The sequence below is a fragment of the Porites lutea genome, chromosome 8 (genome assembly GCF_958299795.1).
Source record: "Porites lutea chromosome 8, jaPorLute2.1, whole genome shotgun sequence".
NCBI classification, from domain to species: Eukaryota; Metazoa; Cnidaria; class Anthozoa; order Scleractinia; family Poritidae; genus Porites; species Porites lutea.
In genome coordinates, this window is record NC_133208.1 from 27,547,545 (window position 1) to 27,575,055 (window position 27,511).

Here is a 27,511-nt window from a genome sequence, read left to right on the forward strand (position 1 = left end):
ATCTCGATTCAAAAGTTCGAATGCAGAGAACTTTGGAATCCATTAAATAGGAAGAGTTCGAGAAGCTTGCCACTACCATGAGAGAATTTTCACGGTCAATGAGTCCTTCTAAAAGTGGAAGCTTGGTTGACTACTAGAACTATACTCACCTTAAGTGTTTAACCAATCATTAGTGAAATGTCGCGTTTCTCTTCTGAGCGGGTGTTCGTGTGAGTGTTTCACTTTTGCTTCCTTGTTCTTCCTTTGTTTTTTTATAAATATTGTAAACCTAAGAAGTGGTATTGGGCTGGCTCGTATTACAGACTTACCCGACGCGCGAGAAACGCGGGCCAGGAAACGGCGCCTTGCGCTTCCCGCTTGACTCGCGCGTTCCTCGCAATTTTATGCAGTCCCTTGCGTCAACGAAGGTCGTTCTCAAAGTTGAGCTGTTACTGATTTACTTAACTTTTTTTAAAAAACTTCCTTGTGTTTAAAACTAAACTGGTCTTGGTCGGCGCCATCTGTCATTTCGTAATTTTACTTGGACGCAAAGGGTTTTAGGGAAAGAAAGCTCATTCCTTCCCTATATTCTCCCTTAATGTCAAATAAAATCAAGCTAAATATAACAAAACAAAAAACACCTTAGACATAAGTCCGCGGTGGATCTCTGGCCTCGCGCACAGCTAAATAGCACAAGTTGAGAAACTACAGTTTGAAATAGTGTCCTGAAACGTTTACCCCTTAAAAGGTTAAGAAAGCGGCCCGAGAACGGTTTCTAGGGGTCGGAAGGCTTTTTTTAAGGCCAAACAGGATATAATGTGTACCTTAAGTCTTCGTGCTCAATTGGGACTAAAATGAATAATATATTTCAAGAGTGATCTTAATTTGTTTGCAAATAGAGCTAATTTTACTTGTAAATTGTAGCTAGGCTTTCGATCTTAACGGAGCTATGTGTGTATTGCTGTTTCAGGTCGATTCTTTACTGTAATCATTGCTTAGTGCCTTTCCGGGGAAGGGTACTTTAGAACTTTTTGGGTGGGGATGTGCCGCTGGGACCCTGGAACCCTTAGCCTATACCAGAGCTAGTTCAAGTGAATTTTGCTACCCAGGGTTCTATCTAGGATTATTGTTTGGAGGAGAAGTGCCGAGTGGCCGAAGGCCATGAGTTTCCTGGTGGTTCCGAGGGCGTGCCCCCCCGGAAAGTTTTTGAAATGAACATGCGCTGAGATACAATCTGGTGCATTTTGAGACACAATTTTAAGAAATGTTACAGTGGTATTTTATTTTTAAATAATACTCCATGTTCCTTGTCAAATACTGTGATTAGACGGGGAATACTTACTTCACGTGCACTGACCTCATCGCGCCTGGATGATTATTCCAGTACAGTTACTTATATTCTGCAATGATAACAATATTTTTGAGGGGGAAGCTAGGCATTTTTGAGGGAAAACTTCTACCCCTTAAATACCCTAGATAGAACACTGCTACCCTATACTAGACTAAACTCCCAAAATCCCCCCCTATCGTAGAGTAGGTGTTTTCCAGAAACAACTGAGGTCACTAGCACAGTCCAGCCAAAACGAAACCGATTTGACTTTTTTATATTTTTGAGTGTCAATTCCCGGTTTCCCTAGTCTAGACTAAAAGCTTCAGCCAGTTGATCAGTTTACATGGAAAATGATACCCTGTTCTAGACCCAAACGCTTTGATTTATATACCCTATCCCAGAGTAAACTGCTTGAAAACCATACCCTTCACAGCGGCACATACCTATATAGCCCATATATGGCAGTACCCCCCCCCCCCCCCCGGGGGTGCCCTTACCCTAACACAAAATACTCCTGTAGAGTTATGAAGAAAATATCATGAAAATTTCATCCGGGAAGTCTAACCACAATATTGCAGGCCCAACTTTGTCACGTTTTAATTCACGTCCATCCTTGCAATCTGTTGCAACAAAGGACAGAAAACAGTTTCAATGCCTAAATATAGGTTAAATAACAAAACGGGACTACATGCATTATGTTTGGGATACATTTGATGCAAAAGAGGTTTTAGCTTTTTAAAAAAGATAACGAATAGCGTGGCATAGCTCCTATAGCGCTTCGTAACATATCCGCTTTCTAAATCTTCAATGCCCCATTTTTAACCTGGTTTAACCGATAACTTTCGTCTTTTTATTACTATTGATAGTATTACTGTGTGCGATGAGGTGTAGATGTGTTAAAAACAGTTGTTGATATATAGGTGTGAGATTGTACAATTGTAAAATCTTAAAAAACAAATGTGAATAAAAGAAATTTAAGTTATTGTCTAAGAACATCCTGTAGATTGTTTGCATAAGGAAGGAAGGGGAGAGAATAAAAAAAGAAAGCGTAGAATTGCTGGGAATGGAAATGTAGGGGTTGGAATTAGTTTTTAAAACTTCTTTATGCTGCCCTTCATTTTGTCATAATTACGATTTGTGCATATTCCTTCCGTTCTTTTCTTGTCGTTTTTATTTCACGTAATACTTGCTTACATAGTCTTTTCCTTGTGTTTGGAACCGTATATGAACCTATGAGATGAGAAGAAAATGATGTGGTAGTTTCCATGTTTTCTTCAAAAAGTTGCTTACACCATGAAATTTTCGCGTTACACTTACATTACATTAAAATGGTAAAAAGAGCAGAAATTGGTGCGGAGAGAGGAAATCACCAGATCAAAGATCCTGTCGCAGTCTCAAATTTCTTCTTCGCTCTCGTTCCTCGCAGCAACCCCGCTCGCCCCTCACGCGCGTGCTCTCGATCTACTGCTCGCAGTCTTAAAACATAAACGTACTAAACGTTAAAGCTTTCACTTTTGTTCTTTAGATGGTCTCGCTCCCAGTACTTCTCATGGTAATACTCACAAGTTTCGTAATGGAAAGACCTCGTGCCCAGTTCGTAGATTGTATCCGGTATTGCGACGGTCAATATAGAATGTACCAAAGCAGTTGTGATGACTGGGATGACTGTGTTAGCTGCACGACCTGTAACGAAGTATGCATTACGAGCTGCACAAAACCTGGAGTTGTCAAAGCATGCCGGGATTATTTGAACGAGCTGGTAATCGAACAGGAAATGAAAAAACAGTCAAGTCAGTTGCAACAGGAAGGCCAAGATGAAGAGAAACAAGAAATAAGTTCATCAGAACAGGACATCCAGGATTACAACGAACGAGGACATGGACATTAAAATTAATTGAGTCATAATTTTGTCATAATTGATTAACTAATTATAAGTCACAATTTCTTTTTCTTTATCTGTGATTATCATATTTCAGGCCCTATCCACACGCATCCGGATATTTTAAAATACGCGCCCACACGTAGCGAGTTTGAATCGTTTTTGCCCGTCCACATGAAAACGCTTAAACGATGGCCGAAATACGAAAGCATCCATTACAGGGCACACGCTCGAAAGTATATAATGTATGACGTCATCACCTTCCAATAAATGTAATAAAATTAAAGGACGATTCCTAAAAAGACTCTTCACAGTTCCCCATTTTCCATTTTTTTCTTGTCTAATAAAGGCCCCCTTTACGTTTTCCAGTTTGTATTGGACTCCCCTTTCTATTAAATGCCTGCTGTTTATTACACACCCTGCGTGCATTTGCTCTAAAATACCAACCTCGTTCCCAGGGTTCTCGCTAAAATGCTAGGAAATAGCGAAATAGAGCAAAATCATTCAGGATCACAAGTGTTTGCGCTTAGTTTGCATTTTGTTCAATTTGAAGTTCAAAGCAAAGATTTTGAGATCGAATTTGAGCTTTAAAAAACAATTAAGCAGGTTAGACGTATCAGTGGATGGACAGGATTATCTGCTTTTTTAAAACTGATATATTCTCCGATAGCATATTAGTGTAGTTTAGTTGAGCTTGCTACAGTTCTGAGAATACAGTTGTATACGCCTCTCTCTTAAACGCTTGGGATCGTAAAATTAAATAGACAGCCCGGGTGTCTATTAGATCATATTTACGGTGTATATTTATATGTACATCATTAAGATAAGAAGATGCCAACCAAAGGGAAAATGCTTTGATTACCTGGGTCACCTGGGTATTTTTTGGGTGGGTATGTGCCGCCCGGGACTCCAAATTGGCACCCCGTTCTAAAAAAAATTTCCCCTAAAATTGATACTCCGTTCTACAAATGGGCCAATTTTTTATACCCCGTTCTAGATTTCGTCCTTCAACTGATACCCCGTTCTAGAAATGGGCGAATTCTTTATACTCCGTTCAAGAAAGTTTGTAAACTGAAATAGCCCTGTTTTTTTAAAAAGATATTTTTTTATTTGTTCGACTTATACATCAAATAAATGCTTCTTCATAATCATCCGGAGCACTGGAGCTTTTCAATTCGTGCGTTCGAAATATTATACCCTGTTCTAGAAAACGCCTCTAAAATGGATACCCCGTTCTAAATCAGGAGCTCCAAAATCACGTCCTCGTTGGGCGACCCATACCCGTATAGGTAATGTATGGGAGTAACCCCCCTCCCCCCGGGCAGTGAACACACATCAACCTAAACCTACTCAGATGCCGAGCAATCGATAAACAATAAACATGAAGTGACAAAGAATTAACATTTTTTCACAAGTTTAATCATTTAAGCTTGTTGTTTACAATTCTTTCAACTTCTTTGGCTGAAATCAAAATCTCTTCGCCACTGAGTATTCCTGCCCTAATTTAGCTGATAAAGGAAGATCAGCGAGGTGCTGGGTGGCGTGCGATAGAAATCTCATACTGCTCAACACTTGTGTAATCTTTGTTGTGTTTCGTGATATCCAGTCGGCGGTCAACAAAGTGATACCCTGGAAGCGTCACTGCCTTCTTTGCCCTGAAAAACGAAAAGGGAAGGAAAAAGAAACTCAATAACGCTCTGCATAGATCCTAATGAGGCAAAATTAAATCATGATTACAAATATATATTTTCCTCTTGTAGACAACAAGTTACAATTTTCTCTAAAAACAGACAGAAAATCCAAACCAAGGAGGAGGGGGTTTTAAAGTAGAGAAAAAAAAGGTCATAAAATGAATAAGATTGAAAGAAATTGTACACCTTTAAATACGGTGGCAGAGGGAAAGGGGTACCTATCCCGAATCACGCTGACTTTTTTTGGGATCACGCATCACGGGGAAAACGGAATTGGCCATCACGCATCATGTAAATGAGACGCAATTGTAGTAAGATAACACACAGGCAGCCCAAGCTCACGTCACGTGAAAGGATTAGATTAATTATTAGCGGTGTGCGAGCCGGGACGTGACTGTTCAACGAAAGCGGTATTGGGTTACATGGCGGCCGTGAATTTATAAAGGATTTGTATGGGAATCCACGTTATAGATTTAGAAAGATAAATACTGGTAGAAATTCTCAATAAAAAACGTCTTACCTTATTTACATGGTGTGTTCTTGCTTGCTGTGTGGTTATTTTCCCGATCCGGTGCGATTTTAGCGATTTTTTTCATTTCTGAGTTTCCACTACTAAAGAGAGAGCAAGGCCGAACACTTCCAATCTGGACAGCCCGCCGAACGAAGCCAAAAATTCCAGGTTAAAATATCCCCACGGCCAAAATTCCACCGCAGAATCCAACTACAAAGGTTAAACTTTCATTTCAACTTTCTAGCCACGCAATCGCATCCCTGCGAGCGACGCCAGGCGGCAGTTTGTTTCCCCGATGAAACAGTAAAACGTTGGGCCAGAGCCGCGTACAAATCCACCACGACACAACGACCGTTGAAGTCGACTTGGTAACCTCGTCACGTTGACAAACAAAGACTCACGGGGTACACTAACGCAAATTGTCAGCATGAATTTCTGTTCTCATCCTGGGTCCCCTCGGGTCGAATCGACAATACCGCATTGTCTCAATCGACCAATCAAAATCGCGCCGTGTCGTGTCGATTCGACCCGAGGGGACCCAGGATGAGAACAGACATTCATGTTGACAATTTGCGTTAGTGTACCCCGTGAGTCTTTGTTTGTCAACGTGACGAGGTTACCAAGCCGACTTCAACGGTCGTTGTGTCGTGGTGGATTTGTACGCGGCTCTGGCCCAACGTTTTACTGTTTCATCGGGGAAACAAACTGCCGCCTGGCGTCGCTCGCAGGGATGCGATTGCGTGGCTAGAAAGTTGAAATGAAAGTTTAACCTTTGTAGTTGGATTCTGCGGTGGAATTTTGGCCGTGGGGATATTTTAACCTGGAATTTTTGGCTTCGTTCGGCGGGCTGTCCAGATTGGAAGTGTTCGGCCTTGCTCTCTCTTTAGTAGTGGAAACTCAGAAATGAAAAAAATCGCTAAAATCGCACCGGATCGGGAAAATAACCACACAGCAAGCAAGAACACACCATGTAAATAAGGTAAGACGTTTTTTATTGAGAATTTCTACGAGTATTTATCTTCCTAAATCTATAACGTGGATTCCCATACAAATCCTTTATAAATTCACGGCCGCCATGTAACCCAATACCGCTTTCGTTGAACAGTCACGTCCCGGCTCGCACACCGCTAATAATTAATCTAATCCTTTCACGTGACGTGAGCTTGGGCTGCCTGTGGATAACATGGCAATATATCAACCCTTGAATGAACCAGCTCTAATAAGTTGGTTTGAGGGTCCCTTTTGGGTAGAAAAGAAAATGAGGTCATGAATAGCCTGAGTATCAGGCGTTTCTGGGGAAAAAAATCTCCTCTCCCCTAGCCCCTTAGGAAGGCCTGATACACAAGCTAGGTCATGAATATCTGTTTTTATTAAATTTTCAACCTCGGATATTGCGGCATTTCTAGCATTCTGATTGGTTCACTCAATCTTGGTTATCAGCTCATGTACCTTAGTTTGACCTTATATGGAAAACAACGAAATATCTCTCGAACAAAGCGGCGGAATTTTAGTAAAAGTCATTTTTAAATATTACAAAATGACAGGACTAATGCAACTTCCGGTAAACCAAGGGAAAATCACATGACATTTTTCGTTTTGGCTTTAATAAAACTATTATTTAATTCGCGCCTCGTTGGCTATTTAATCGTTTCTACTGGATGCTAATTCTTCAAAACAACTTTTGCAGTATCACGCATTGTAAAATGGCTATATGTAATATAGATCCCGTATACCTCTCGTGATAACAACTCCTGAAGTGAACCTCGTCCCACAAGTCAGTAACTTCCCGAATCCCTATTTTCCGAAAAACCCAGCTTCATCCCCAGACCAGTTTGCGCTATTCGAGTGAAAGGCGAAGGTTTAATACCGGGCTTGATAGGCGAACTCTCCCGGCAAGGGCCGACAAGCGATCGCAGACAGCGACTGCGAACCGTGGGCTGCGAAAAACCTACATCTAGGGGACCCTCGATAATAGGATAAATAACAATTTTGATAACTTACTTGTAAGTACTTCTGAATTCACACGTATAATGACCACCACCTTCCAACCTCAGAGCCATAAAGTTGTTTCCTATCAGCATCCCATCACGTGCGTAGAGACGCTCAGTGTTCGGTTCCCAGCCCTGTGTCCTCTTTTGCATAACCGGCCCATTGAGAGGAAAGTTTACCCCTGTGAACTTAACGTTGTAGATGAAACAGCTGCCGTCCATTCTTTTGGTAAAGAGAAAACAAAGACAGTTACAAAGGAAAGGTGGTGGATATTTATCATATACCGCTTCTCATAAGTGCAGGCGCATTTCCAAGTGAGCGTGCGGGCAGCCCCTCGATATGGCGGATTTTCAATAATTGAAACTTTAGTGGTTGGGAATAACCAAGTCTGCTTCGCCGACATTCATTACCACCTTATAATTAGGTCCATTAGCTTTTTCTAGGGAGCAAAAACTTGATGGGAGACTTAATAATACTCATGCTTCCTATACTGATAGACTCATTGCTTTTTTAAAACTTTTTGATTCAATTATCTTTTTCTTCAGTACCTGGAATCATTGATAACAGTACACACTGCACCATCTTCAAAAGTCATGATCCTCTCCCATGTATATCCCTCAGGGAATGACTGCTTTACATAGTCCGGGATGTCGCCAGGGTACTTGGTAAATGGTATGCTTCCATACTGAGTCTGTGGCGCCAAAATATCCCAAGCAAACGGCAGAGGTCCTCCCTTGGTCACAGTGAGCTTTACGGTCTGCACACCGCTGAGAAGAAAAAATAGTTTGCATTACAAATTGGAGACACGTTTATATAAATTCAAGAATTAGGCAAGATGCGCAGGGATTTAGCTGATCAAAGAGACGTTTTTTCTTTTATCTCGCTGTTATTTCTTACGCAAATTCAACGTGCAAGGTGAAGAAAGGCAAAGACGTAGACGACTCGTGCCCCCCAAATTTCTTTCACAGCGGTAGCTATGTCCGGTTCTGTCATCAAGACCTTCGCCGGTATTTCATTTTTCCCTATTTATCGCTTTGGGGTAGCTGTCAAGGAAAACTCTGTCGTTCTCGAGACATATCCAACACCCAGACGATAAAACTTTTCCGAGGTAATTTACCTTGGAAAAAATCAGTCACACTTAAAAAATCTACCGGTTCTCAAGTTTTTCCCTCTCGTTAAGAACCGATCTTCAAATTACAATCCTGCGATTGGGAAGGGCGCAGATTTAGGAAGACCACTTTGGAATGCGCTACTCCACTTAATCAGAGGATGGGGCCTCTCACTTGTTTTTTAAGACAAAAATCGTTCATTTCGTGACCCTGTTCAAGACAAGAAATGGCTTGTCCGTCCCAAATATCGGGAAACCTCTATTCGCTCTCAAGGCCCTGAAAACCATACCGTGTTCACTGGAGAACCAAGTACACGATAAGACAATGGTTATATAGTTTTCATATTTAATGAATTGTGCAAGTCTAATGTAATGTATTATTGACTATTACACAATAGAGCGAACGAACAAAATTTTACACGCACTCTGATTCCATGTAGGACATTATGCAATTCAGATTTTATTATATTTATTATAAGAGCAGTGAAAAATAAATTGCTCCTCTCTGAGCCTCGGGTAATATAGGACCTTCTTTAATTGAAAAAATAGGAACACAGGCCGTTCTTATTACCTGGTTTAACTGTAATTCTATTTTCTTCCCCCAATTTTTAGAAAAGCATGGAAATGAAAATAGCCTCGACTGCTAAAACGCGAGATATACTACACAGAAATTTAACTTACTCGTAGGGTTGTCCTTGTCCTTCGCCTTTAACCTCAAAGGCGTGTCCATTGACCGTGCCCTCCATATGAACCTTGTAGGTCATTTGGTTAGCGATTACACTCTGTTAAATTGAAAGACAGCGGAAAAAATGTTAAAACGGTTGTAACGTGCAAAAGTGCTTAATACTACAAAAACCTCCTTTTTTAGGCATCCAATTTAATTTCAGGCTCATACAACTAAAGCAAAATTCCTGGAAAACTAGAAACGGAAACTTTCTCAGGCTCGGGCACATTAACAAGTCAACCACATGAAACACATAAAAAGATTGAACTTTTGTAGTTTCATAAAAGTTTGACTTAGCGTAGTATTACGTAACACTATCAAAATCAACCAGAAACCAAATGATCAGAACAAAAATATTAACAAACCAATTTAGGCACAATGTATCAGCTCGTACATGTTTTTTTTTTTTTCGATTAGCCGTTGTGAAGAGCCGATTTTCTTGGTTATGGAAAGCACTCAAGGTGGCCATTGCACCGTTAATGACCGGTGGGCGTTGTAGACAAGAGAAATTAGCACAAAAGAAAACTGTAAGGACTGTTAGCTGGGACAAAAAACAAAAGAGCGACATGTGGTGGAGATGATCGCTGATAAAGGTTCACTTGAACTGTATGTTCTTACCATGGTGGAGATGAAGAAGTGACGATAAACGACTTGGAAACTGTGCTTAGCTGCGTCTCTGAACGGAACACTGTAGTGAATGCAGCTTGCTTCTGTGCGGTTCTTTATATATGACAAAATTAATGCTAACCAACCAATCACCAAGGTGAGTTGCATAATCTCCAGACACTTTTCCAGACGAGTTAATTGAACTTTTGCCTCGTTTCTTTTATTAGCATATTTCCTGGTGGGAACTTTATAGATGGGTTTCCATCAGAGAGTTTTTTTGTACTAGCACAGGTAGCCCAAGTTCGAAATATAAGCATCGGCGATCATCGACATTGTTGCATAACATTCGAAATATAGGGATTTGTATGGGAAAAAAACCTATCGTTTCCGTAACCTACGAAAATGAAAGGATTTCAATAAAAAAACAGCTTAGCTTACATAAAATGTGTGTTACGTCTCTCCTGTGTGATCCATGAGCTGATTTATGGCTGTTTTATGGGTTGTACCGTAAACGGTTTTCTCTTTATATTAAGGCCCAGCGCTTTATTAATATCTAATCTACAGGAGTCAATCCAGGTAAACCTTTATATAGAGAAAAAATGTGATGTATTTCTGTGTTTTTTGGTGTGAATTCATCGATTTAGTCCGGGGAGGGGGGGGGGGGGTACTTAAGGAATTTCTGGGTGGGGATGTGCCGCTGGGACCCTGGAATCCTTAACCTATACCAGAACTAGTTCAGCTGAATTTTGCTACCCTATACTAGAGTAAACTCCCCAAGTCTCCCCTATCCTAGAGTAGCTGTTTTCCAGAAACTACTGAGGTCACTAGCACAGTCTAGCCAAAACAAAACCTTTTACCACACTCCTTAGTCTAGATAAAATCTTCAACCAACTGATCAGTTTCCTGAAAAATGATACCCTATTCTAGACCCAAACTCTCTGATTTATATACCCTATCCTAAAGTAAACTACTTGAAAACCATACCCTTCACAACGGCACACACCTATATAGCCCAGTACCCCCCCCCCCCCCCTCCCTCCCCTCCGGGGATTTAGTCAGAGTTTTGTGGCTCTTATTGATTGACCCCTGTCACTCTTCATATTATTACAGAGCCAAAAAACACAGGAATACATCAAAGGTAAGTCTCCTTTATTTATTCTATAGAAAAATAAGTAAGAATAATGATATTCAGCGTTCGCAGACCTCAGTATTTTATTTCTCATACAAGGAATCAACGGTTGCTCGTAACGCGACACCGACTCTCTTGTGCGCAAGTTAATTTACATAACACACTCGTAACGTGAGCTTGGGACGCCTGTCAACCCCATTTTACAAAGACGTCTGATCACGTACGCAAGCTACAATGTGGCACGAAAGTTTTGCGGGTTCTAATTTTTTTCCAGGGCAAAAGAAGTATTCGTCTTATATTACATAATTACTACAAGTCGGCAATTTTCAGTGAACCAGTTTGATTTCAATTAAAAACAAATACAAAGTTTATTATGTTTTTTGAGAGAACATTCAAATGCAGCTAATGGAAGATATTGACTCATGTCTTGTTACATGAGACAATAAAACCAAAATTGCATCCCATTTCTATCTTCTAGACAGTCTGTCCTTCCGATTTTCCTTTCGTATTTTGCTTTGTTATTCATACCTTATCTTAACGTTTTGAGCTTTTATTTTTATGTTTCACCCAATTCGGTGGCAGGTTCCCACACTTTGAATTTTGATAAATTTAGTGACCCAGCTCCTTTCAAATAGAACGGAAGCGAGACATCCCGCCTTATCATAATGCTTCTTTATTTTTCACATGCAGCTTGACGAGCGGGACGAGGAAATCCAGCGACTCAAGTTAAGACTCGAGGAACCCGAGTCCCGCTGCTCGCATCTCGATTCAAAAGTTCGAATGCAGAGAAGTTTGGAAGCCATTAAATAGGAAGAGTTCGAGAAGCTTGCCACTACCATGAGAGAATTTTCACGGTCAATGAGTCCTTCTAAAAGTGGGAGCTTGGCTGACTACTAGAACTATACTGACCTTAAGTGTTTAACCAATCATTAGTGAAATGTCGCGTTTCTCTTCTGAGCGGGTGTTCGTGTGAGTGCTTCACTTTTTCTTCCTTGTTCTTCCTTTGTTTTTTTATAAATATTGTAAACCTAAGAAGTGGTATGGGGCTGGCTCGTATTACAGACTTACCAGACGCGCGAGAAACGCGGGCCAAGAAACGGCACCTTGCGCTTCCCGCTTGACTCGCGCGTTCCTCGCAATTTTATGCAGTCCCTTGCGTCAACGAAGGTCGTTCTCAAAGTTGAGCTGTTGCTGATTTACTTAACTTTTTTTAAAAAACTTCCTTGTGTTTAATACTAAACTGGTCTTGGTCGGCGCCATCTGTCATTTCGTAATTTTACTTGGACGCAAAGGGTTTTAGGGAAAGAAAGCTCATTCCTTCCCTATATTCTCCCTTAATGTTAAATAAAATCAAGCTAAATATAACAAAACAAAAAACACCTTAGACATAAGTCCGCGGTGGATCTCTTACCTCGCGCACAGCTAAATAGCACAAGTTGAGAAACTACAGTTTGAAATAAAGTGTCCTGAAACGTTTACCCCTTAAAAGATTAACAAAAGCGGCCCGAGAACGGTTTCTAGGGGTCGGAAGGCTTTTTTTTAAGGCCAAACAGGATATAATGTGTACCTTAAGTCTTCGTGCTCAATTGGGACTAAAATGAATACAGGTAATATATTTCAAGAGTGATCTTAATTTGTTTGCAAATAGAGCTAATTTTACTTGTAAATTGTAGCTAGGCTTTCGATCTTAACGGAGCTATGTGTGTATTGCTGTTTCAGGTCGATTCTTTACTGTAATCATTGCTTAGTGCCTTTCCGGGGGAGGGTACTTTAGAACTTTTTGGGTGGGGATGTGCCGCTGGGACCCTGGAACCCTTAGCCTATACCAGAGCTAGTTCAAGTGAATTTTGCTACCCAGGGTTCTATCTAGGATTTATTGTTTGGAGGAGAAGTGCCGAGTGGCCGAAGGCCATGAGTTTCCTGGTGGTTCCGAGGGCGTGCCCCCCGGAAATTTTTTGAAATGAACATGCGCTGAGATACAATCTGGTGCATTTTGAGACACAATTTCAAGAAATGTTACAGTGGTATTTTATTTTTAAATAATACTCCATGTTCCTTGTCAAATACTGTGATTAGACGGGGAATACTTACTTCACGTGCACTGACCTCGTCGCGACTTGATGATTATTCCAGTACAGTTACTTATATTCTGTAATGATAACAATATTTTTGAGGGGGAAGCTAGGCATTTTTTGGGGAAAACTTCTACCCCTTAAATACCCTAGACAGAACACTGCTACCCTATACTAGACTAAACTCCCAAAATCCCCCCCTATCGTAGAGTAGGTGTTTTCCAGAAACAACTGAGGTCACTAGCACAGTCAAGCCAAAACGAGACCGATTTGATTTTTTTATATTTTTGAGTGTCAATTCCCGGTTTCCCTAGTCTAGACTAAAAGCTTCAGCCAGTTGATCAGTTTACATGGAAAATGATACCCTGTTCTAGACCCAAACGCTTTGATTTATATACCCTATCCCAGAGTAAACTGCTTGAAAACCATACCTTTCACAGTGGCACATACCTATATAGCCCATATATGGCAGTACCCCCCCCCCCCCCCCCCGGGGCTGCCTTTACCCTAACACAAAATACTCCTGTAGAGTTATGAAGAAGATATCATGAAAATTTCATCCGGGAAGTCTAACCACAATATTGGAGGCCCAACTTTGTCACGTTTTAATTCACGTCCATCCTTGCAATCTGTTGCAACAAAGGACAGGAAACAGTTTCAATGCCTAAATATAGGTTAAATAACAAAACGGGACTACATGCATTATGTTTGGAATACATTTGATGCAAAAGAGGTTTTAGCTTTTTAAAAAAGACAACGAATAGCGTGGCATAGCTCCTATAGCGCTTCGTAACATACCCGCTTTCTAAATCTTCAATGCCCCATTTTTAACCTGGTATAACCGATAACTTTCGTCTTTTTATTACTATTGATAGTATTACTGTGTGCGATGAGGTGTAGATGTGTTAAAAAGAGTTGTTGATATATAGGTGTGAGATTGTACAATTGTAAAATCTTAAAAAACAAATGTTAATAAAAGAAATTTAAGTTATTGTCTAAGAACATCCTGTAGATTGTTTGCATAAGGAAGGAAGGGGAGAGAATAAAAAAAAGAAAGCGTAGAATTGCAGGGAATGGAAATGTAGCGGTTGGAATTAAATTTTAAAAATTCTTTATGCTGCCCTTCATTTAATCATAATTACGATTTGTGCATATTCCTTCCGTTCTTTTCTTGTCGTTTTTATTTCACGTAATACTTGCTTACATAGTCTTTTCCTTGTGTTTGGAACCGTATATGAACATATGAGATGAGAAGAAAATGATGTGGTAGTTTCCATGTTTTCTTCAAAAAGTTGCTTACACCATGAAATTTTCGCGTTACACTTGCCCAGGGACTTCGGACGCAGTTTCTTTATTGGCAAATCGTTTTCTACTTACATGGGTGATTTCTTTTTGCCACAGACTGACTTTTGTTTGATATTCAATTAAAAAATCAATTTTCCGCTTTTTTTGTGATTAAGCCTTTTCGCCTCCTAACTTTGATTATAAACTTGCACAAATTATAAATTAAAGATGAAGATCACCTTTATGGAAGATGGCAAACACGAGATTAAAGTTGACAAAATCTCGAAACTAGGGAAACAGTGGAAACTTGATAATTTTTGTGTCAACTAACTGACAGAGAATGATAAGTAAAGTGAAAACTTGGTCATGTGTGGCACAAATCGTATACGTGATCGTTTCCGTAAACGTGATTCTAAATCTCTCTTTAAAAAAGGGAAGCCTTTTGTGTTCACCTTTTTCTGAAGGATGTAATTGAAAAAATTAAAAGGAACCCAAAGGTGTAAAATGAGAGGCCGTACAAGACCATCCTACGAAGGAAGTAACCAACAAACTATTGTATAAAACAGTTTGGCTTTTCCGTTTTTAACAGCATAAAAAGCAGCCGTAAAGACCTTAACTTTGGTAAAATGTGCCACAGTTCTAGCTCTATTCTTCATTTAAAATCTAAGAATTGTTTTAACCAGAAGTTTTCCACGATCTGAACCGTAAGTAGCCGTACTTTCCACTCACTTTTTCTATCGTATTCAGTCGAATTTTAAAAGCAGAGCATTTTTTGTTGTAACTTTTTGGAATTCTGTTTGCAGGCTTTTAAAATAATAATTTTAGATTCATTATGGTCATAGTCAAGAGAGAGGATGGATAGAAATTAATAAGCAGACTTAACAGACTCAGTGCACAAGTCATCTGTAACTTAAATCGCTGCTCTCAATTCAAAGTGACGCGACAACAGAAAAATCGAAAGGGTCGATTCTTGCTTCCCCAAAGTATGACTTTGCGGGGACTATGCATTGTGAGCTCATCAGTTTGGAGTTCAAAACTGAGCTAAATTTAAACTTATGTCGATCTGTTCTCATCGTCTCTCAAACTATAGTATAGGAATTCTAAAAGACCTTAGTATTTACTTGGTGATTCTGTCAAAGGAAAAAAGCATAATTCAGTTCAACCCTCTCATTTTGTGACTTTTATTTTTTTAATTTATTTTATTTTCTGCGGTGGAGGTGGAAGGGTGTTTTTCTTTCCTTTTTTGTCCTTTTCCTTTTTTTAATTTTACTGGATCAAAAAAGGCTGATTTCTCGCAGACAGGGTTACTTTTGGAAGTAAAATTACGCAAATTAATGATAAAAAGAGCAGAGATTGGTGCGGAGAGAGGAAATCACCAGGCCAAAGCTCCCATCGCAGTCTCAAATTTTTTCTTCGCTCTCGTTCCTCGCAGCAACGTCGCTCGCCCCTCACGCAAGTGATCTCGATCTACTGCTCGCAGTCAATAAAAAGATCAACGTACTAAACGTTAAAGCTGTCACTTTTTTACTTTAGATGGTCTCGCTCCCAGTACTTCTCATCATAATACTCGCAAGTTCCGTAATGGGAAGACCTCGTGCCCAGTCCTTAGATTGTATCCAGTATTGCGACGGGCAATATAGAATGTGCCAAAGCAGTTGTGATGACTGGGATGACTGTGTTAGCTGCACGATCTGCAACGAAGTATGCATTACGAGCTGTACAAAACAAGGAGTTGTCAAAGCATGCTGGGATTATTTGAACGAGATGGTAATCGAACAGAAAATGGAAAAACAGTCAAGTCAGTTGCAACAGGAAGGCCAAGATTAAGAGAAACAAGAAATAAGTTCATCAGAACAGGACGACGAGGATTACAACGAACGAGGGCATGGACTTTAAAATTAATTTATTCATAATTTAGTCATAATTGATTAACTAAGTCATATCTCCTCAGTCACAACTATTTTTTCTTAATCTGTGGTTATCATATTTTAGGCCTTATCCACACCTATACGGATATTTTAAAATACGCACCCACACTTAGCGTATTTCAATCGTTTTTGCCCGTCCACACGATGGCCGAAATACGATAGCATCTATTACAGGGCATACGCTTGGCTGTAGATATATGACGTCATCGCCTTCGAAAACCTCGGCCGTTTTCGTCCGTCGACCAACGTAAACGAGAAGCCGGCGTTTTCATAAAACTCCACTCTGAGGAACGTTTTTGGTGTTTTCGTGTGGACGGAAAGCTAAAACGGAGGGAAAGTCTCCGTTTTCAAAACATTCGAATACGTCAGTGTGGACAGAGCCTCAGTAAGGTATTAAGTCAATGTATCGCTGAGCATTAATTATAACTACACAATATTGTTTACCTTAAAGTGCATAAATCTAATAAAATTAAAGGATAATTCCTAAGTAGACTGTTCACGGTTCCCATTTTCCGGTGACCCCGTGAGATCGTTGGGATCGATCCCCTACCCTTACAAGTCTAACCTGGGCCGATTGGTCCTTTGATAGGGTTTCTAAAAGCGCAGAACCCAAGTCCAAGCTGTTAACAACCTAAACTACTTTAACCCTGTAAGTTCCTAAAATCATATTTTATCCTTAACAAGCCAAAGCTGTCAAGCGGCAAGTTTGAACTTATAGCCGCCAGCTCTAATGCTTGAATTTATATTAAACCGTGTCCGTAATACCGAGATGTCTGCCTGATATTTGCGTCGGGCATCCCGGCGTAAAATGGAGCTCTTACTGCATCAGTTTTAAGTTATATCTTAAATAAGGAAGATCAGTTGAAGTTGCTCCTAAACTTCTGGCAGCCATTGTTGCTGTTTGTGCCAGTTTTTGTCCGATTTGGTATCCATCAACTTATGCCATGTGCTTCCGGGTCTAAACTTTAAATTTTGTGTTGGACTTTTGTCTCAGCAACATTTTTTCGATTTGTAACGTGGTGGATGAGGAATCTATTAAGTTTGTGAGGGAGATAAAGAAATTGCTATCTTTTCAAAGGACATATATATTAAATTATTGTATCAAAGGTCTTATATTATAGCTTAATTTCATTGAACCAACATAATTCATAATATAGTACAAAAACAACTCCGAAAATTATGTGTTCATTCCCCTACCCTCCTCTCTTGTACGTAAATCTTGTGAGTAATTTAAGTTGTATTCTTCTTCTTTTTTCCTCTATCTTAGTTTATACTGTAGTTGATTTTGTAAATTCGCGTCTTTCTTCTAAAAATTGATCCTTGGGGAGCCTGGACACCATAGTCCCAGTCTTCCAGTTCAGGCTTGCCCGTAACCTTCGTCACGTGGAAATGAACTTGCTTTATGATGGTAGCACTTCTTGATTAGGTTTCAACAAGTTTCTAAGTGACCTGCGCAATTCTTTGTTTCGCCAAAAGTTAAGCAAAGGATTTAAGAGCGAATTAAGTTGTAGGAAGAAACCTTTAAAGGGAATAGTAGACTGTGTTGTCACATCTTTTGAAAAGACATGAGCTAATGCAATGAAAATACCTGGTAGAAATGTACTCAAAAATAACAAAAGAATCAAGGCGACGGTGTTAGCCATTCGTTTTTCTCTTTTCAATATGGCATGGGTGAGTAGTGCATCTACAGAAGATGTTCTTTTGCAAAATACACCGAGATATGAGAAGATAATCACAGAGAGACAAATAACACAAAACAGAAAAGACAGGATTCGTCCAAGGAGAATCGGCACATCTGATCTCCACCGTATGTGTGTCAACAATGCAATAGTGGCGCTAGCCAACCAAATTCCACATATTAACGTAGATGCACGTGATTTAGTCACGTTAGTGCGATACCAATAGGGCTTTTTCAACGCCAAACGGCGATCTCGGCTTATGACCGCTAAGGTCCCAAGGGTTGCTAGGAGACAAAGGGGGGAGAATATGGATATTTTATCCCTTGATTTTTTGGGACACAATTGTTCGTCTGCAAATATTTCGAGATATTTCAAGAAATAATATAGCGAATAGAGTAAATCTGTCATTGCTAAACTGCAGAGCATTATCTGCGAAGGTCGTTGTAAAGATTTGGTTCCTGCCACAGCGATGAGAACAAACCCATTGCAAAGAGTTGCCATGACGATCAGAAAGACGTTCACGGGAAGGACAACATGATTGGCAAAATCTCGCACTGGATGCTGGATTTCTTCAGGGAGGACAATAATCAAACAGGCTTGATATGGAGGCTGGCTGGAATTGTCTGCAGTCATTGTTATTTTCTTTGAAAACTAAAAATGCAAACAAAAAAAAAAACAAAGAAATGAGAAAAATAAGGAACACTCGATGAATTTAACATACGCGTGTACCACACGGAAGAAGCTTGACGACAGCGACGGCTACGGGCTACCTGCTTCAAACTTATCGTGCTTATTCCATTCCGTTCAATTCGTCAAATGTTGTTAATTTCTTTTTGAAGATGAATTCTAAAGGGGTTTGTTAAAGTTTAGGAAAAGAAAAAGACAGTCGCTAATGTCTTCCCCTTCATGTCCTCCACAAAACGTGAATCTAGGCGTTTTCACGTTGTGGTCACGCGGCGACGGTAAGAAATACACAAAAGCGTGATAAAGGATTGTTGATTTGCAATTCTCAAACTCATTAATAATTCATTAAGAAAATACAAAGGAAATTAATGTTTAATGAGTGTTTGGAAATCGGATGAAACACTGCTTAGTATTTGCATCCTTAATTTCTCCTTCAAAAACGATTTTGTTTGAGAAGAAATATCAAACATTCGACACAGTGTTTCATCACCAGATGAAACACCTCGAAGTTCGTCAAAAATACTCCGCTGCGCGTCGTATTTTCAACTCTCTTCTCGGTGTTTCATCTGGTGATGAAACACTGCATCTCATGTTTGATATATTACATCTAAACCTATTGCTTTTTTGCTGTTCGCGTTGCCGTCGACATTGACGTCGTTGTTGCTTATAAGCACTATATAAATGTTTTACAATCCAGTCTTGGTTTGCAGAAACATCAAAAACAGCCTGAAAAGTTGCCTGGAAAGGTATCAGTTTTTTGTTTATTTATTGGGATTTTTTCCCCATAAACTGAAAAATGCATGACGAAAAGACAATACGGAAATAGATTCAAGATAGTTAGAAATGTCTTAAGTTTTATTTCCTCACAAATTATTTCATTATCGTTCATCTTTCCCGTCTTTATATCATGAGTGACAATACTCGTTCATTTTGGCCCGGCGTTAAGTATAATTTCACTTGTGAAATTATAAAGTTGCCATGTCAACGTTCCGTACGTCTCAGTGTCAAGATAGCGTTGAAGTTTTAACATGTTATGAACGACGATGTTAGGGCATTAAAAGACGCTTAAAAAAATTAAACACACGAAAGAGCACATCAAGAAGGATTCTAACACGTATTTTGTCAAAAATCTCAGAAACTTGTGTTAAGCCGGATTTACCCTAGCCACCGCCACAGAAAAATATAAAAAAAATCTAAACCTAGCCGGGGCTGGATTACGTATGCTTCGCATGTTAGTTTTACCTTCTCCTAAAAAAACCTTAAAAAATTTCAAATTCGTATTCAATCTGAAACACACGCTTTCTTATAAAGAGCCTCTTTTTGTCTGGTAGACTACATATTACATATTTAAAAAAGAAAGAAAATACATGAATAAAAAATGTGATCATTTTCTCCTTCCAATAAGCTTGGTGGAACTTACCAAAATTTGTCAGAATCCGAAACAGAAACCGTATTTGGTTGGAACATCAGTGGAAATGGATTGTGAACGAGGCGAGGATTTATTAAAATGTGTCACATAATGCAGCTTTTAACGATTAAATCCGCAATGTATTAATTGTTTCTCGGTTCCGATTGTAGCACTTGAAATAACTGAATATGTATCTTATGATACTTCGGCATTAAAAAGAACACCGACAAAAAATCAATTTTGTTTCCTTTTTGTTTTTTCCAAGTTGTAATCTAAAATATTACGAAGATTACCACTCGCAAAATTACTTTTCCATTAGAGGATTATCCAAATATAAATCGTGAAATTAGGGAAAAGCCTTAATTTCCGTCAGTTTACCGACGTTTTCGGCAATTTGATAAGCAGATTTAGTAAAGACAATACACCGTATTCACAAATGGCGGACACGCGGGAAAAAACTGGTGCCTAGTCATGAAAGCGAGGCGTTGGAGGGTAAACAAAAATTGCAAATGAAGACTTTCAGTGAACTTGTAGAGTGTTTAGCACGGATTCCTCCTAAAATAACTTTGTACGGACTTCTTTTTAAATACAATTATGTGGGATGTCTTCTGCTTTTAATGTCTAATATTGATTTGCTGTTTGCAATCAAAAGGGACGCGTATATCTTCAAGGAAACAGGATGATTTTGTAGGTTTCCGAAACATCAGAAGCTCGACAAGTGGGAGATGGCTGCAGAAAAGCGGCAAACATGTTGGCCCAAACTTCACATTGAAACCGAGTTCGAAAGCCAGCTCACTGCAATTCGGTAAAACAGAAATATAAACAATGCAAATCTTGGTGGAAAGAAAAAAAGAAATAAGCGATGGAAATATGGCCTACTTGTTAACGCAAGAGACGTGTGCCATTGAACAAAACAGTTCAAATCGAGATGGAAAAAAGGAAGACAGGAAAGAAGCGGTGACTGAGGTTTCGATGAAGTTATGTTTCGTGTTTATTTGCCAGGACGTTATTCTCTGGCCTTTATCGATGAACTATCTTTTTGGTATAAATGCAGGAGCGATCGAGTGGAGTACGCTCAAACTTTCAACTTGTTACTTGGCAGACTCGGTAAGCCGGCCACATTTCATTTCAGCGAGTAATTTTCATATTTCTTATCTTTGGCTGTTAAGAGTTTTAACTTCATGTTCCATAATATTTTAAAAGTGAAGAATACATACAAGTTAAGAATACATATATAAATAAAATGATGGTCTTCTTAAACGGATCCAGACTCGCATTTAATGATTCGAAACAGAAGCTTGCCGCGTTCAGTCCTGACACAAACATTGCCTTAAAAGTTTAACCTAGTAAAATGTGAGCTTTATACCACTTTTTTACCAAGAGCTCTCCGAGATAATGCCGTAAAGGAGACCAGGTAAATAGCAAGCCATAAGATTCACACAATAGAGCTTCTAGTTTTGATAAAATTATTTTATTTCGCAATGACAAAGAAATCAAAAGATTTTAAATTTGCACTGAATTTGCTAAGCTCTGCCAACGTACCTCTAACAATTCACTCCAAAGCGACGGAATTAATATCATCCAAAGGAAGTTGTAAATACAGACATACATAGATATGTGTAAAATGACACTGACATGAATGAATGAGTCTCGTGAATGAATCTTTCACCCGCTCTCGACTTGACTTGTTTTGAGTAATGGCGGAGGTCTCTTCCGTTGACAAGTAGGCCATATATCCGTCGCTTATTTCTTTTTTTTTCTTGCCACCAATATCTGTTTTTACTTCTGTTTTACAGAATTGCAGTGAGCTGGCTTTCGTATTCGGTTTCAGCGTGAAGTTTGGGCCAACATGTTTGCCGCTTTTCTCAAGCCATCACTCACTTGTCGAGCTTCTGAGGCTTCGGCAACCTACAAAATCATCCTGTTTCCTTGAAGATATACGTGTCCCTTTTGATTGCAAACAGTAAATCAGTACTAAACATTAAAAGCAGAAGACGTCCCACGTCATTGTATTTAAAAAAGACGTCCATACAAAGTTATTTTAGGTGGAATCCGTGCTAAACACTCTGCAAGTTCACTAAAAGTCTTCATTTGCAATTTTTGTTTACCCTCCAACGCCTCGCTTTCATGACTAGGCACCAGTTTTTTCCCGCGTGTCCGCCATTTGTGAATACGGTGTATACAACATCAAATAAGAACACGAAAGCGCGCGAAAAAGGACCGGCGCTCGGTTCGCCGCTCTGCCATTGGTCAAGTTAGGTTTTAGATCTGCTCTCACCGGTCGTCTCCATCAATGCTTTGTCTTTACTAAGACTATGTTCAGTACACATTATACCAGCTAGCTTTTGGTGCCGATACGAAAAGCGAACCGGTATAGTATGAAACTGCAATACACCTTGTCACGGTTTTCGACGCCATCTTGACGAGTAGGCAAATGCGTGAGAAATTACAGTGTTTGTATGACAATCGTGTGTCGAATAATTTCCGTAAAACGGCTGTTCTGAACAAAATATCAATTGTAAACTAAAGCTACAAAGTAATGGATTGTCCAAAAAAAAATTTTGGGGCGTACCTGTGCTTAAATTTCTCCAGAGGCTTTCTTTAGATTTTCCATATATTTGTCTGTAATTTTCCCGAGACTTTCTTACAGACAAATGTATAGAAAATTTTAAAAAGTGGTTCTAGGCCTTCTAGTGCCTGTAACGCCCTCAAATTTTTTCAGGAGAATCCTTAGCAGTGAAGCTTTAGTTTACAAATCACATTTTTTTCAGAACAGCCGTTTTAAGGAAATTATTCGACATTAGATTCTCATACAATCATTGTAATTTCTCACGCGCTTGCCTACTCGTCAAGATCGCGTCGAAAAACGTGACAAGGTCTATCAACGCCACAGCCCTGGAACAAGTCGTTCATACATTTCGAGCATCGTGTCGGAGCGGTTGGCCGAGAGGGCTTGGTGAATAAATCTCAGTCCTCACTCCTGAATTTTTACTTCCGTCTCAGTGGATTCCAGTCCTCGCTCCTACTTATTCACTATAATCATCTACTGTCCGAATACTGTTTACACTGCACCAGAGTGTGGCACAGAACCTTTCCGATATGTAACACTCACTCAGGAGATCGGCGCGGAGCAGCTTTTCTCCGTTACAGAAATCTCGCCAAAATCACCGTTCTTAAGTGTGAACATACCGACGCTTCGTCAAGTGTTTTAGAGCGGTTTGCATTTGAGTGTCGAAAAGTAATTGGTTTTGCACTTTCTACACGATGCGATTGGCTTAAAAGATTCGCGCCACCTTTTCATCCAATCAGAAGTAAAACCAAAGCCAATTGTGACGCGCTCGCATGCATTATCCCGCGCTTTGCGTCAGCCACATGTAATTACTTCGAGTTTTGATTGGTTCAGTGTATTGTCTGTGTCCTATGTGATTGGCCAGAGTAATTACTTTGGTTTTGGTTTTACGACACTCAAACGAAAACCACTCTATTTCTTAATACAAAATCTTCCTTCCTGTCCTTTTATTCCAATACGAAATCTATAATTCCTGTAATCGGTTCCTGATATAAATATTTTAATAATGGCAATTCCTCCAATTTACTAAACCACACCAAACTATACCAACTACAGCAGCTATACCCAACCACACCAAACTATACCAAAGTCACTTTATTGTCATTTAAGTTATTACTCGGTTGAAAATGGCGGAAGCTAATCTAGGTACTCGTGAAAAGCGGTTATATAAGGCTGTTGTACATGAATTGACTACTGTGCAGGGAAATAGCCGATAATTAACTAATATTACATAAGTTCCTTCTTATAAGTTATACAGGTAATTGCAGGACCTGCATGCAAGCCCCCAAAACATCGGATCAGAGGCACCCAACGGGAATATTGTTTAAAACCAATTAAACATAGCATTATTAAACGTATTTTAGTATTTAAACGGTAGATATAGGTATATTTTTATCCCCTAAAAATTTTTCATCTGTTCAGATTTCCTAGCTGAAAGTCTAGTGATCCGAAAATTATAGGGATCAAAACTGACAAAACTTACCTTTTTGAAAATTTCAGCAAGAAGAAAGGTTCCCGAAAATTCTAGGTAACCTTTTTAGGGTAAAAATTTTTCAGATGTTCGAAAATCCTAGGAGAGGCAGGCAAACAAGAAATTTTACTATAAATGTTCCGAAAATTCTAGACCTCAAATCGTCTTCCGAACAGATATTTTCCGAAAATTGACGTTGGGTGCCCCTGATCGGATCCTCGTCTCTAAAGGTCTTCTAGTTGTCGGGACGAGGTCTGTCAGCCATTATTTACTAAGCAGAAATTACTAATTCTCACGAACGCAAGTTTAAGCCGAGAGAAGCGTATATTTCAGTTTTTGAGAATCACGGTGAATTTCTCAGTTGTTTCGTTGCGCCGCAATGCGTTTAAAGCTGGGAAGGCCTTTTTGAGAAGTTCTAAATTAACTCCTTAGTCTTAATTTATTGATAAATGTGAGGATTTGTTTACGATGATTTATACATTATTGCAGTCTTTGGTGGATTTTTTACTGTTTTATTGCTGATTCTTTCTTTCTTGCTGATTTTGCTGGCAATGTTTCTTTGTTGCTAGCGTTATAATGTTAAGTCGTTCTAGGAGTCGTTCCAAGGAATAAAAGACTGGCAGCACAAGTAGTCATTGATGTTATCACACGTATCACAGCTTTGTTGCTTTGCTACTATTAGTTGTTTTTTCAGTTGTTGTTGCTGTTGTTGTTGTCGTATTCTTTTAATGGCCATCTCTTTCTGTTCTCGCCGTGTGAAAACTTAGCCTTGCTAATGGCTGTACTTCTTGGTGGCGTCTTAACAAATTCTTAAGCGCTCGTCGCATTTCTTTGCTCCGTCCGAAGTTCATTAAAGGATTTAAAAGCGAATTGAGTAACAGAAAAAAGCCAGAAAAAGGGAAAGTAGCCTGTACATTCACATTTTGGGCAAAAGCATGAACTAATGCTAGAAGTGTACCAGGAATAAAGGTTACTAAAAACAGGAAAAGAATAACCGCAACAGTGTTAGCCATTTGTTTTTCTCTTTTCAATATGGCGGGGATAAGAATTACATTCCCAGGTGCTTTTCTTTTGCAAAACACGCCGAGATATGAAAAGATAATCATTAAGACACAAACAACACAAAACAAAAGGAAAAAGATTTGCGCAATAGCAATCGGAAGAACAAACTTTCTCGAGAAGTATATCAAAATTGAAATAGTGGCGCTAGCCAACCAAGTTCCACATATCAAGTAAAATGCACGTGAGGTAGTCACGTGATTGCGATACCAATAGGGTTTATTCAATGCTAAGTAACGATCTTGGCTGATGACTGCCAAGGTCCCAAGGGTTGCTATGAGACAGAGGGCGGAAAACGCGCTTGTTTCAACACTTGGAAGTTTGGGGCAAAAAAAGTCGTCCGCCAAAAAGGCAAGACATCTTAAAAAGAAATAAAATGAATAGAGTAGGTCTGTTAATGCTAAACTACACAGCATCAGCAGCGAAGGTCGTTGTAAAGACTTGGTTCTTGCAACAGTGATGACAACAAAACCATTGCAAAGGGTTGCCACAGTGATCAACACGACGTTTACGGGAATGACAACATGATTGGCAAAATCTCTCGCTGGAAATTGAAGTTCTTCAGGGAGGACGGTAATCAAACAGCGTTGATATGGAGGCTGGCTAGAATTGTCTGCAGTCTTCATACTCTTCTAAAAGAACAGAAATCAAGATTGAAATGAATGTAAAAAAAAAAAAAGAAACTCATAACACGATCAAGTACTGAGAAGGTTGTTTCAACTCAGTCGTGGATTATTTAGCACTTGAAAGGGGAGGGAAGCAGAGGAAAAGTTGTTAAATTTCTAGCAAAATTGCATGATTAATCGAATAGAAATTGTTTGTTTTCTATTTAAGTTTCACACTTGAGCTATACAGAATGCGTCGAAAACCTGACTCCTTTACTACATATACGGTACTGTCGCATCTGCAATAAGTGGCCAAAAGAAACCGATTTATTTTATTTTTTGTCATAATTAACGTTACTGTTTTTATTTTGGTCGAAAACCGACAACCAAACGCGACAAAATAACAAGAAGCAAAACAAAAACAAAACAAATGGAAAAAGGGAAAAATCGCAAAATGCTGGAGATACTAAAACTGAAAAAGCGATCGGAAAAATGATCACCTCCCCTGCGAGAACGAGATTACTAATGCCCTCTTTCAAAATTTTCTTTTCTCCCCAAACTTATGCAATTTCTGTTTCGACGGTAATTCTTCCCAAGAGAAATGCAAAACTGGGTGAAGAAGAATACGCTCGATGGGCTGCCGTAAGGATGCTGTCCATCAAGCAGAATTTCCGAAAATTTAGGTCGGAAAATAAATAGAATTGAACGCTTTGGTCGAGAGAAGTTGTTTCGCCCTGCGGTCAAGTACAGATCACTTCCAAAGGAGATCTTCTTCGACTAGTCAGAAGGTCCGACAGATTGAACCTTCCCGTTCCATTTTTAAAAATTCTTGTTTCCAGTTCCACTTCACTACGAAGTCTATGTAATTTTAAATTTTGATGGAAAAAAGTGGAAGGCTTTGTTTCGTTTAGAAACTTTGTTTCAATCGAACGATCACTGACGTTTCATTTTCTCCTCGGGTTTAAGTTCGTTGGTTTCTTACCGATCGCCGGTTTGGCATGATGGACGCACCTTCGGAAAACGATGAAAATGAGTTCTTTGATACTCAATAGTCCACTATATATATTGAAATCTAACTTAGCTGCTAAATGTTTTTTTACAAGGTTTTGTTGCAATTTTGTAGGGTTAATATACTTACCACTATCCCTTTTCAACCGTCGGGTGAATGTCAGTATTCGAATTATAGCGTTCAACTAGATGTCAAACTTACCTGAATTGGCAATACATGTAGTGTTGTCTAGTATATTTCGGTTTGCATGCAACGGATGGTTAAGTCGGGATTTTTATAAGGTGTTACATTAATGTAACTTAAAGCGATAATCTGCTTTTTATTAGCATTTGGTCTCTACTGATATCTGTCATTAAGCGGCACTTGAAATGAACCTAATGTGTGCCTTAATGCAGTACGTGCGATAAATTGAATATTTGTTTTTCCTGCTGATCCACTGGACGAAAAAATGGATTAAAGCCTGGACTAACCTCTGCTCGCAAGGTATCCAAATATGTCGGGAAAATGTGAAAACTGAGGAGTAAATAATGGGGCAAAGATGGTAAATGCCACATTTGCAAACACATATATATCAAAAACAGGTGGTGTAAATAAGCTGCAGGCAAATGTGGCATTTACCATCTTTGCCTCCAGATTTACTCCTCAGTTTTCATAATTTTGCGACAAATTTGCAGGGAGCAAATTAGTCCAAATCCATTTTTCGTCCAGTATATGAATGTTTAATTGCCAATTATTTATAGACTGTCCAACCTTTCAAGTGTATGTTTTAACCGTAGAGGAATAACGCGAGCTCCGAG

The 27,511-nt window shown here is 39.3% G+C and overlaps 1 protein-coding gene across 1 annotated transcript; it reads right to left on the reverse strand.

Annotated features, from left to right (window-relative positions):
- Window positions 1-4,600: 4,600 nt before the first annotated feature.
- LOC140946145 (GFP-like non-fluorescent chromoprotein) lies at window positions 4,601-9,976 on the reverse strand. Its single transcript, XM_073395228.1, has 5 exons — window positions 9,830-9,976; window positions 9,169-9,269; window positions 7,928-8,146; window positions 7,392-7,601; window positions 4,601-4,843 (listed from the first exon to the last, which is right to left on the reverse strand). Exons 1-5 carry the CDS (start codon window positions 9,830-9,832, stop codon window positions 4,711-4,713), a joined length of 666 nt encoding a protein of 221 aa, XP_073251329.1. The 5' UTR covers window positions 9,833-9,976; the 3' UTR covers window positions 4,601-4,710.
- Window positions 9,977-27,511: the final 17,535 nt, after the last annotated feature.

Coding starts and splice junctions, on each gene's coding strand:
- LOC140946145 (XM_073395228.1), bottom strand. Junction 8,147..9,168: donor GGACAAGGACAACCCTACGA/GTAAGTTAAATT, acceptor TTTTCTTCTCAG/CGGTGTGCAGACCGTAAAGC. Junction 4,844..7,391: donor GAATTCAGAAGTACTTACAA/GTAAGTTATCAA, acceptor TTCGTTTTTCAG/GGCAAAGAAGGCAGTGACGC.